Source organism: Opisthorchis viverrini (genome assembly GCF_000715545.1).
Source record: "Opisthorchis viverrini unplaced genomic scaffold opera_v5_13, whole genome shotgun sequence".
NCBI lineage: Eukaryota > Metazoa > Platyhelminthes > Trematoda > Opisthorchiida > Opisthorchiidae > Opisthorchis > Opisthorchis viverrini.
This window is the reverse complement of record NW_008751669.1, coordinates 3,397,302-3,410,690: the sequence shown is the minus strand read 5'-3', so window position 1 is coordinate 3,410,690 and position 13,389 is coordinate 3,397,302. Positions and strand designations below refer to the sequence as shown.

General features: G+C 42.2%; 1 protein-coding gene across 1 annotated transcript in view; it reads left to right on the top strand.

The window, feature by feature from the left end:
- T265_01272 (hypothetical protein) overlaps positions 1-13,389 on the top strand; it is a gene marked incomplete at both ends in the record, with an annotated part of 72,457 nt that overhangs the window by 18,816 nt on the left and 40,252 nt on the right. The window contains one exon of the mRNA XM_009165257.1: positions 2,045-2,131. Within this exon, the coding sequence (XP_009163521.1) occupies positions 2,045-2,131 (87 nt within the window). The remainder of the gene's footprint in view (positions 1-2,044; positions 2,132-13,389) is intronic.

Sequence of the window (13,389 nt, the reverse complement as noted above, 5' to 3'; positions counted from 1 at the left end):
TCCTCCGAAACGTGAAGGGTCATCTCTAGTTTATTCCAGAGCCAAGTTCACTTAGACGAGCTATTCAGCTGTTTGTTCAGGTTGAGCATGCATTGCTGTTTTCTGCAGAAGTTTTGTTTTTTCCACTTAAGTGAACACTTCTGCAAAGTTCGGAGGCGAAAGAGTACCTACTTCTTGAACGCCTAGTACCAAAATGAATTAAAATGTATTGTGTTTCCGAAAGTTTTCGCCATCTGTCTTCTGGCTAATATGCTCTGACATACATCTCAGGATTAACCTGTTTTGTCCTGCACTAAGGACACTCTAGTATTAATGGCATACACCGTTATGGTGAATTTTCATAGTACTCTGCTGTCTCCGGAATCCGTCCAGTACTCATCACAAAATCTCCGTAAAGCTAGCTGTCAGTCTTCGTAACTTCACCAACCATTACATTCGTGACTTGCACAGTCCTACTGGTGAGACTGTCCAAATCTTTATCATGACCAAACATGATTCAAACTATATAGGTACCCATCAAAAGCAATCTCCTGTTGAACGTTATCTTGCGTTGGACAAATCTCACATTGTCAACCGCAACGCCTTTAGGCTAGTTGGCATCCTTAGTTGTAAGCTTATGAGACAGGAGGATGTTTTATGTTCATGACAAGTTCAATCAGTATTCTCGCTACCACTGGCTGTTAAGACAGCCGATGTGCACTACTTTTAAGCGCTATTCACTAACAGGAAACATTGCAACTTAAATATGTACTGGCCTCCTCTGGGTTAAGTAGCTTGGTGTACAAATGCATATCTGATATGTATACTCATACTATGCTTTGAAAGTCAGAATGAACTACGCATCCACAGACCACAGTCGAACCTGGTTCGAGAAGATACTGCACTCGAGTTTAGAAGGGCAGCGAATGGTGACGGAAATTGACTTAAATTGGTGAAATGTCTCGTCGGTTACCTATATTGCTATGCAGCGTCAATTAGGCAACCAATGTAGCTTTGATGGTCCGTGTTTGAAAAATCGCTGAATCGCGAAAGCTCTGAAGCTGTTGAACATGTCTAATCCAAACCCCTTTCTATATCAAATGATTTGGTTTTCTTACACGATACCCCTTCTGCTTGTCTAAGTGTGACCGGCAGTGACGCAACTAATGTGAAGTGAAACGATGGTTGTAAAGGAAACTGCTGAAAAGAAGAACATGTCAACTGTACCTACAGTAGTTCCAGTAAACAAAGAATCTTAATAAGATACGCTCCTGGTGGTCTGAGGGTACTCTCTCTTGAGGCGTGACCATTCCTCTGCTTTTCTGTGCACAGTTATTCTCGTGAGTCTAAATCAAATCGGAGAAGTACTGGAGTTGAGGTTAACTGTTATTAGAGCACATCAGTAGTGCACATCGTTTGCCATGCAGTGGTTTGGGCTCCAAACATCTGACATTCTGAACCAGCCTGTTACCGTTTCTCCACCGGAGCACTTGTGTACGCTGGTTTACATCACCTACATGAGCACACTCATGTGATCAGGTTCATCACAGGAGCCATTCCATGGATTGATAACATTTTACATTCTCTAAGAATACTGAATTTGGGAGGAGTTACCGCATCACGTGGCATGCTTCGTTTCACCTGGAACCCTGGGTGAGGGGGTGTGCGGTTCTTTTGATAAATTTTTAGATAACCCGCAACGGAAGTTTACGTGGTCTCTTCCAATAATGTAGTCAACTGGTCGTCTTATTGTGATATCTCGTAGAGCTTGAACTCGTCATCCCTGCGTGCCTGTTATTCATCTCCATCCCTGGGAGTTTAGACGTCCCAAACTAGTATCCATGGCTTTCGAAGACATTGACGACTATAACAACTAGACGGATGTTTGCAGACTGGTTGATTTCCCCTCAGAACCTTCTGTCAAGGTAGACTGGCCGAAGTATACCCGAATTCTTCACTGTATCTCTGGCTGAACTGCGTTGCATTATTTGCCGCGTCCGCTTTCGAAAAAAATATTGCAGCAGTTTAGTAACTCATGGTTTTCGTTTCTTATTGTTCTCTTCAGGTCGCCCATCCACTGATTCAGTCTAGTCTTCTGCATTATATTCATTCGGGTTTCTTTGTTTCTGTCTTGGGCTTCTCGCTCACAAAAGTAAGTCCGTTTTTCTTCGGAACGTTCCTTTTATTTGCATGAAATCTCGGAAAATTCTCAGATGAGTAGATTGATTATTCTTGATGATTGAAAGATGAAAAAGCTCCCGGTTTGGGTGTGGTTCAAATTATTTTTGGGTATGGTGAGGCACGACGTACGTGGGAGATTATCACACATCCTATTACACTCTTCAGTTTGACCGTCGTCCTAATCTATTTCCTGAGTTGGATAAAGCGGAGAAAAATAGGGCGACAATCGAAATAAGTTTTCGTTTCCATGGATTCATGTCAACAGAAGTTTAAAACTGTTTCCCATATCTGTTCACTGCTAGATAGTCAATTTTCGTCCAGTTTATTCCATCAGTGTGGTAGTCCGTGATGTTAACCGTGGCCGTTCCGTATCTTGAAGCATCTGTCCCACAAAGAACGAAGTGTTGGTTTCATCTTCCGCGTCTGAAAACGATTTATACATATACTTCTCTCCTAGATCATGTCCGTTTTGCCACAGATGACAGTAGCACCTATTAACACAAGTGGTGTGCTACCCTGCAAACAGCCTAGTCGTGCCTAAACGTTTTGATTTCCTTTACCTGGGTCTTCGAATGTGATAGGTTCACAATACATTCGCATAGCCAATGTATTACCGGAGTGACTTACACCGAAATTTTTGCTGGGATGAAGCGAATTGCTGCACCGTGCTGATCACCAAAACGGCAGCTTCTGTTAGCAGATTTTCCAATTTATTTCTTACCTTAGTGAGCCAACAGGAGTATGCCCGTTTCGGGTCTGCCGGAGCAAAAATACTGACGTGCATCCTTCTGCGTTGGTGTTTACGATTTCAAACTCATCTCACAACCGTAACGAGGATATCACCATTGTATTAAATTAGAATAAAATGTCTTAATTAATATGTGCCGATTTAAGCTCCCTTCATGAATAGGTATATCAGCCGTCGCGTGTAGTTAATAAGTACTATTTTTCAAGCAGCCAATGAAATCCTGGACAAGGTATTCTCTTTTCAAAGAGATCGCAGACTACCTCGAGCTCTGAAGAAAATCCTGTTGAGTGCTTTACGGTGGGTGATCTCCCTTGAGAAAAGCCTTGTTAGGAGGTATCATCACTATATATGTTCTAACTGTTCACGTTTGGGCATTAAATAAAGAACTGAGATGGCAATGAGCTGAAAAGTTTGAGAACTTCTACATTAGAATGTCAAAAATTATTAGGCGTTCCGCGTATGCAGTCAAGGCAGAGAAAGCACGTATTCGTTGTTTTATTACCTGAATTGCGCGAAACAGACGGCAGCCAGATTATGGGTGAAAACACCCAAATTACAAAGACGAAATCGACGTTTTCGTGCGGATTAAAATCACTCAACGAAGAAAGGATTAAATAATCGATGCAGCCGATGAATCACTGAATCGATATATCACACATATCTGCTTGCTAGACTTGATATGATGGGTTGAGTACTTTTGATTACCATAACACCCTCCTCTACTGAGCAAACGTTCGGAGTATCCTTTTGGAGGGGGAGCGATAGAGCCTGAAACCAATTTTCCGGAGGCCTTTTTGTGGTATTTGTGCAAATACTCATGAAGTAGGCCTGGTGGCTAGGAGGCCAACGAAAAGTGACACAAAATCTCATTTACTATACCCAACGGTGTTCATAATGGAATTCATTCGGTACGGTGGATGATATTCCATCAATTTTAACTACTTGGGTCGGTAAACGATCTCTCGGTCTTCTGTAAACTCTTCAAAAACAAATTTAAAGTTTCCTTGGCCGTGGCAAGGTTTGAACTCCGGACATGTGACATGCGGGGTGGTCGTGTTGGCACTACTTCGCCAGTGTACGCTGAACACAGCTGAACTATCACTTCAAAACAAGAGAAGAAGAACTAATCAAATGCGATTGATGTGGATGTGAACTGCACAGGTCCGGCAACTAAATACTACTAACTGCAAGGTAAACAAATCAGTCTTCGTACGTTCCCGACATATTCCTCTAGGTATCTTCAATCCACATAACTGATGTCAAGTTACAGTTTGGCAAATTTTCTATGGCATAATCTCCTAATAGCAATTCTGCGGAATGATCTAGTTCGAAATTATATCGGATACCAACAGGCGCATTTTTCAAACAGCATAGACGTGGCGCATGCCCTTATTCTATGATCTGTTTACCGCTCTCAAGCTTTAAACATGGATGTAGATAGTTTACATTCCAGAGTACATTTTAAACTGATTCACCAATGATGGTCTGCCAGGCTGGCACCAAATTGCATCTCGCTTTGCGCTGGTTTGCAATTGAAACACAAATTATTATTGAAGTTTCTGTGGTGCGATAGCCAATAAGCCTGGTTTGCTCGTCGGTTTTCGTTCAAACACCCAATACTTTGTGCAATGAACGGAGTAAAATGACTCCGTACTTTTGGCGAGTTTTCGATCAGCTTACTGCAGTTAAGGTCAGCTGTATTTTCGGGTTTGTACTGAGATGCTGTGTCAACTACCATTCCAATAGACCAATGGAATTCGTAGTGGAGTCATACGGTGTTGCCTCTGTGTACTTTGTGTTCCAGAGATGGGCAGATAATGATTTGGTTCGAACCTGCAAGTTGTGCGTCTCGGGGATAATACACACAATAGCGAACGGGTCGCTAAGTGGAATTTACGAATCAGACACTAAAAATTTAGGGATCAAAGTCGTTGAAACAGGTCAATAGCTCCCTTGAAATGGAAAATTAGAAGTGATTAAAGTTTACTTGCTAAGGCGCCGTTTCCCGGCGTTACAATGGAGCTAGCAGGCCTTTGTAGCCACTTCGCTTTATCAGATTGAACGTCGCAAGAACTGCGCAACTTGTCATCCTTATTTTGAATCGTCAGTGGTGTGCATCTTGCAAAACTCAAAGTCTCGATCCCCTCGATCTTCCGGTAAGTTGTTGAACACTTGACAGTTCGGCTAAGATCGATGAAGAGTAGTACGGTTAGCTTTCATTTTCTTATGTATGTTCTGATTAGATTTATAAGTTTTTAAATTTTTTCTGAACAGTGCCTGAAAATTAGTAGATCGTGAGGCAGTTCTCATCAAGACCGTCACAGACAACACAGAATTTGTAGGTTCTCCTGGATCTGCTCTAGAATAGCTCAAAATTCTCTGCCGAGTATTACTTCTCACGTGATACCCTCAGTTATTTGTTTGTAAATCTCGTGTTCAGCTCCGATCACAGTAGGTCGTGATTCTTTTGACTTTTCTGGTATTAATACTCAGTATTCTTGTATCCTAACTGTTCGTGGACAACGGATAGCCCAGTAGCCCTGTGCGATTGAGTTACACCTGAGATTTGGCTGGGCCACTTTTATCGATTTAACCTCGAAACCAAAAATTCTGGACATTTCTGAGGCCGTCCATATTTGTTTTCCCGTTTTTACTGTGATTTCCGTCAGTGGGTTTTGTCAAGAACTTAATTGCATAGAATGTGACGTCCTATTTGTTGGTTGAAGACGTCCTACTGATTAAAGCGGTAATAGTCAGTGCAAAGTTTATTCGGGCCACATAGCTTTCCGAGGTGAACCGGGCAAGTCAGTATCGAAGTGAACAACCTTTTGCATAGGTGCATTACACTCAAGTAGCTGCAGTTGTCCTCGGCAGCGTATCAGCTATGAATCTCGGACTGCGATTGGATGATTTTGATCGGTTACGTTGATTGCTGTAAGCTCGGAAACAGATGTCACGACAATGCCAACAGAGACACCCACTTTCGCTTTCTCGCTACTGAATTGGTACCAAAGAAGCTGTCATACTGTCGGGCCAAGTAGCCGACAGTCACTGGAGCTTTAAGCATCATGACTTATCGATATTCACTACGTACGAGGTCAGGCCAGGTCTGACCGTTTACACCAAGCAGATACACGTCTCAAACTGTTTTTGCTTGTGTGTGAGTCACACAAATCGATAGTTGCTGCATTTGCTGATTGAGAAAGCCGGCAAACTCAAGCACTGAAAGACACCAAACAGTGGTACTGGCGATAGTACCTCCAGGTTAATGGAGACTGTGGAAACCAGCAAAAGAGCTTCTTGAGGAAACCTTTACGATATATCTTGTATTCTTTCGGTCAGTTGGCTCATCATTTGACGCAGTAAGCAATATGATATTCGGGTTTCTTAGTTCCATACATAAATCTCAGCCTAATGAACAGCTGGAGAACTCGACGGTATATACTTTCAATCCATATTTTCCGCAAAGCAATGGTGGTAACCGTTTGTTTGACGTTTGAGTTGGCGGTATGCACAATCATTTCATCCCTAACGAAGGCCTTCCTTTCACATTATTAGTTAAACTGTGACGAGAGATTTTACTACATTGTGCTCTACATTCACAGCAGTGTATTGCATTTATTCACCTGCTTAAATCTGCAACTGGAAACTGCCGTCAATGTTTTTTGATTACAAAGGCACGTGACATTCAGTGCTACTCTTACCGTCTGGTGGTTGATGAGATGGAAAAAATAAATGAAAACTCTAGGTACGTCACTACGCACTTGGGGCTCATCAGGTATGCTTAATCCAACTTAAACAACACACAGTGTGTATGTCCCTACAAACACTCATCCGCAAAACCAGTTGGCTTGGATGTGTGACAGCTGAATTTTATTTGAATCTCTCGTTTGTGATATAGGTCACGTGGAATTCTGATATAAAACCCAGTTGCCCGATATTGCCAGACAGCTTGACTGCTTACACTCTAGTGTTTTAGGTCGAGTACTATTCATATGATACAGCCCGGATTTCCCGACTTTCGCATCTTAACTCAAAAGGCTTAATGAAGTCTGTCTGTGCTTCTCTGTTTCGATTACCTTGTAACCCATCGTGCCTTGATTAAACCCAACCCGATCCTGGATACCGGATAGATCCTTACGTAATTGTGTCCACGACTTCCAGTTAGGTATGGTGAACCCTCTATTGGAATGAAATGTCTTTCTAACAAAAGCATTGTTGATACAAGTGAAACACTCACGCTTTCATATGATGGAAAACGATAATGTCTGGGGATCAATAACCTAGTGATACCCACAATCCGAAATGTGACATCAGCTTGTTTTCGTCGCTTTGTGATTACCCCGATCGATAATGCACTCTGGCAAGCAGACATGGTTAAACTGTCGTATGACTATCGTACGAAGACGGTTGCTTATGGAGTGTACTCTGGCGGTTTAACGAATGGATTAGCAGGTTGGAACAGTAGAATTGGATTGATTACACAGCGGACTTATACGACTTGGATAACATATGGTGAGGAAATGGTATTTACTCTATCGGGCCAATAAAAAATACGTGACTAAAGTGCGTGACCAAAAGTTCAGAAACGAATAAGAATGAACAGGGCATTTGAATCAAATCGCTAAAGTTAAGAGGAACGCTTCAAGTGTACTTCAGTCCTATGAAAGTCAAAGTCAAGAAAATCTATTATAGTGGGATGGTGCATGAGTGCATGTGAGCGATTTAGTTATGTTTTCTGAGGTAATGGTGTCGTAAGCGTTGCTCTCTGCGTTAGATTATATTTCTAGGCCTGCAAAGTAAAGTCTTCTGATGAAGGACTGTTATATCATTCGACCAAATAGCATCAAAGTTTTGATGGTTCAATTCTGTTGTCGAGATGCAGTGTTCTTCCTACATACTAGTCCTTTGCGCTCACTTTACGCCTCGTTTGAAGCTGATTCTGACGAAATACCTGGTCATCCCTCGATAGCCGCTTTGGAACTTTGGTTTGCGTTCTAAAAAACGGCCCTCCCCTTATCCTGGAACGTGAAACTGCAAATTGATCCTTCACGGTTTAAGTGCACAGCCGATTTGAGCGTACGCAAGTGATATTGTACTTAACGATAACTGTTACATCCTGTTGGTTGCTTCGATCTTGAATTTTACAGAACTCGGAGTTATCCAATTTTAATACCGCGGAAACGACTCCGTGGCAGAGATCCGCCTTCTCTGAAGGTGCATGTATCTTGTAGACAGCCGGTTCAAGTCAGCTGAGGTCTCAGCACTCATGGCCTGCAGGTTACTTTTACTGATTCCAGTGACCCAACGCGCAAGTTCTGAAATCATGAGACTGTTCTGCCAACGCAGCCTATTGCGATTGGCGCAAGATTGTGAATTGTGCCTTTCCACCAGTTTACTCGTTAACCGTGTGCCGTACAGAATTTCCATGCAGCGCAATGTGAGGCATAGTAGGCTTGGTAGATTCTCTGACCTTGAGAATCGTAGAATTTTGAGATGGCTCTTAGTTAACTTGATGGTCAGCCGATGAGCGCTACGGTAAATTATTCGCATCTGCTCAAGCAACTGGGATCTATTGTTTCAGATATTCGGGTTTCCTATGGGATTTTGGTATAGTTTTACGCTGACTGCACTTTGTGTATGGAGGTGCTACACATTCAATTGACTTTCTATGAATATTGCAGCTGAATTTATCGCTGCAAGATTGCAAGAGATTTTACTAGGCCTCATAATAAACACTGAAAGATGTCTGAACTCCCCATCCTCAAGAAAACGCACAGGGGCCATTCGCGTGATATCAAACAAGTGATTTCACGTCTAATTTTCGAATTTTACGATGGGCTGCACTGTTTGACCGACTGTATTTGCTGTTCGACCTATTTACATCAGGATGAGGATCAGAAACGCTGTAAAGCACCCATCATGAGTCGGTTTCAAGGTTGAGGTCCCCGACAACTTGGACGGAAGTTCTGGAATTTGAGCAGGTTTTTGCACTCGATTTACCATTCTCCATTGTAAGGGGAGCCAGATACAAGGTAGAAAATGTCTTGCTCATCCTAAAATTGCGATTTTTATTGAGTTTTAGTTCAACTTACTTCAGGTTAGAAAACGCCTTGTTCTTACAATAACACGGTGCTTCAATGATTTCTTTTCTGGACCGAGGCCGTCTGCTGTGATAGCCGTCCGTCACGTTCGGTGCACCCTCTTACGCTCGTCTTAGTTCACAGGAAACATCGTAACTACTTGGTTAAGTGATAAGTTCCTGTTATACTTGATAAGCCAATCACTGCAGGTTTTTGCATACTTTTCCGTATTAGTCTAACTTTCTGCACAAGATGGTTCTGATTCGTTGACCTGGTTTCTCGTGAGTCTCGAAAATACCGTAGGTCTCTCAGAAATACGACATAGGCGTATTCGGGTTGTTAGCTTTCTTGCTCTTTCCTGCGTCACGTATATATTTCAACTCCGGCACCACCCCTCAGACACTAACTATACTCTCGGATACCTTGGCTCTTAGTTTGTATCGGAGTCACATGAATTGCATTAGAAATTAGGGTAGGTGAATTGAGATTTGAACTGGCGTGAATTCGATCCAGTGTACAAAGTTTGAATCGGCTGTCATGGATCTTCTAAATGCAAGCCATTGATTTTCAGCCTAAGCAACCATTTTCGCGTTACCGCGTAACCCTCGTTGTTCAAGACATGATACTTGCAAGTATCTTCCTTCCCTTGCGGATGAACTGGTGGAAATCTTTAAAGGAAAATTATTCTAAAGGGCACTTTATTTCTGCTGAGTATGTTAGAAGTGAATGTTCTCAAGATGCTTCCATTATCGTCACCCGCGGAAAGGCCAGTGTTGCGCATCAAACTTTGACCATCATGCAAGCGTGATAAGTTGGACAAAGCCGAGTTTCTCGTTAGCACTTCTGGTTCTAGTGAATCACAAACAATCTAGGATATGCACACGTTCAAAATTCTGTCAGCCAACCTAGATATGAACTGAAAGCAAAGTTACCCTTGACATTAATTCACAGCCAAATATTGAAGTGTGAATGAAGGGTAGAATGTTTCCATTTTGGAAGGTGGTTCACACCACTCACACTTTCCTTAATGTTGTCCATAGTCCAGTGTCAATTCAAAAAAACAGAGGGTTTTTTTTGTGGCACTGTGATTTAGGTGCAAGAGACAACACTAATTTTGAAATAAAGCAATTTAGCATATGCAACGCGTGAACAGGCTTAAATACTTTATAGTGATAAATACATCTTCCCACTAGTTCCCTGCTGTGTAGCTAAATACACCTCTAGTTGGCTTTTTGTAGGTCAATTTGAGCCGGTCGTCATGACCTTTGGTTTTGAAACTTGAAGATGTCTCAGCTGCTCAACCGGCATAATAATAGTAATAATAAAGAAATTAATAAACGACTGCGATTCCTAATGTCATTGTGTGGAGGATTTGTAGAAGTTAGCAAACACAATTCTCTGTCCGCAGTATTTTTGAAGTCAACCCATGTTAGATACTGCATTTAGGACTGATGAAATTCCGATATAAGCGACAACTTCTGAAATCGCTGCTCCTCATTACTTTGTATAAATCACTCCCTAATCTTCCTTAGAGTACAAGATGAGCCGATTTGGTCAATTCGCCCATGTTCACCTATACTTCCCCATATGTAACATCATGTTTAGATGATTGATTTTAACTTATTTTTTTGGAATAAAGTCACTACAATCCACGAGCACAAGTTCCTTTGATAAGAGCCATCATCTTATCAACTGTAGTGTTTTGACTTATTCGGGATTGATAACGTCGTGTGGTCCGCACTCACACAAGTGATGCCCGTGAAACGAGCACAAAAAATTCCGCGGACACCGTGATTACGGTCGTGCATGAGCGGTGCGAATCAGCCCACTTTAGCTCGAGAATTAAGGTTCCCAAATAAGTTGTTGAGACCAGTACCTTTTTCCGACGAGAGTGGAGTGGCTGCAAAGTCCGTCCTGATTAAACATCGCAAACGGCTGCAACTTTTTCTACTAGTCGACGCCATCAGAGATAAAGCGTGAATAAAACAATGACTACGATGATTATCACAGTCAGCTGCTTGACGTACGCCCTTGAGCCAACGGATAGCCTCAAGGTAAAGAGCGTCGTTCACGGTATACGAGTAAAGCAACAGTTTATTCCGGCCAACTGTAAATCGGAAGATGGCTCATTTTACCGCCGACTGGTAGACACGACATTTGAAAGTACTAGTAGATGCCGACAAAAGCATCACATGCACTGCAGTGAAATCTGCTGATCAAGAAATCCGGTGGACAGTTTCCCGGCTGAACTTTTATGAAGTGAAAGCTTTTGAAGGCTACACATCGAAGTTATTAGTACCTCAAGTTCAAAGGTTCCCCAGTTTGAGATTAGTCATCATTTGTGTCCTGTAGTTTTTCTGGGGTCCTTTGTTTTTAAAACCACTGGAGATAGGAAGGTTCCATTGGTTGGTCAGAATACACCTTCAGAAGAGAGTTGAATGAATGGTTTACATCCGCTGAAATTACAAATGATTGAAATGGATTTTCGTTGGATAAAAATGAGTGGATTTGAATTATTCAAATGACATTGTTCACCATTGGCACGATTTGGAAGAAGGAATTCGCAGTAGCCCGAAAAGGAATTCAAGAATTCACTGTCCCATGACGGGTAAGTAAGAGAAAACATATTATTTCATGAAAGTGCTCCGATTTCTACTGACTGATCACCCAGATCGTTAGGTACTCCGAGAATATTCAGTTTCTGTGCACAGGTACCGACATGAACCAATGAAAAATGTGTCGGGCATAAAGACAGTGTCTGGAACAGTATTGTGAGTGGATAAAAAGCAGACAACATTATGGGGAAGTTAGAAGGAGACTTGGGTGTGGATGGCTCTTATTTTTGAAGCAAGATGAATGGTTGGCAGACAGACGTATTTTTCGAGACAGTTCCTGATCCTAGTACTTTTACTACTATTTTGTAAACAACACAGTTGGAATTCAAGAAGACACCAATGACAAGACTGTCCATTGATCACCAGACAGCTGGATCCAGGTGACCAGTGGGATGATCTGGGACTGCGATCGCTCATCTCAGTGGCATTACCAATCTCACCTGTTCACTTGGAGATGGAGACAGATGTATTAAAGAACTCTGACCTAACGCACATGCTAGCGCTTTCTAGCTCGGTCAGAAACCGCCTAAGTCACAGTGATTGCCCAATGTCGTATCAATCGGAGATGATCACACAGCGCATTGTAACTTATTCGGAAGGTCAACCCATGACTCGCGGTGTGGTCAGTGTCCACTACACACGGCAGTCTAAGACTATTTACTATTTTTCTAGTTCTGCTACCAAACCAATGCAGTTTATATCTGTCTTCCGTGCTTAGCTGTCTAGTGTTACGTTCAGTATTTTCTGGTGTATAACAGCAAGAAAATGAATATGCTAGTGTGTTTTGTGTGCGAAGTGGCACTGTGTGATATGAAGGTATACGAGGTGCCTGATTACGAGCGAAATTCGGTTGCGTGAGATTTTCTTCTTAGAGCACCTTACGTACTCGGGTTTGTTAAATCAACCTGCTCTTCGCCTTTGGACGGGAACTTTGAGTACTCTGCCGTTCATCTAATGGTTCGTGTTTTAGGTTTTGTTCGTCTTCATGGGGTTTTGGAGTACCGGTTTTTAAGTGGTGTTTTCTGAAAAATTAACAATGCCTGTTGTAAGACATCAAATTGGCATATATTCTTCACTGCGCTAATAAAGAGGTAGAGACGTTTGGATCTTTTGTCCAAAACGGTACGAAGTTGCTTACACCGACGTAATGCATAGGCGAAGTAAACTTTTTCCAGAGAACCGTCAGTTGTCCCCTGCATTTCTAGATTCACACCTTTCTCACTATCAACTGACCACCAATTGGTCAGTTGCCAGTATTCCGACACGTAATGTAGGACTCAAGTAAGTCATGTAAAACACCCACTGCTGGAAGATTAGCTTTTCCAGTGACTTTCACACATTTGATGGATTTTCGTAATACACAGCTTGCATAATTGACGTGGACCGAATCGGTTAGTTCTAAGTGGTAAAAATAAAATTGGGCTGCGTGTGTTTCTCTGACTCATCATATGTATTTATTAAAAGTTAGCGATAACAACTTGACTGGTATCGAAGTCCTTCGCTAGCATTCGTCTACAGGGAGAGAATCACGATTTTAGGTTGTTTTCCGGTTAATCCAAACTGGTTGACGAACTGTGAACCCAGAAGCTCTTCGGACTTCCGAGTGCTGGCTAACTCTGGTTCCAGCACATTTTTGGGCACATTTCGGGTCCTGCGTAAAGTTAGTCCATACCAGTTCATCACTTCGTTTCATCTGACAAAGTTGTGTAGGCTTGCTAGCTGTTTTGGAAGATTCCTACCAAAAGCTCCCAGTTTGACGTGACACCCGGACTTGAGTGCTTTA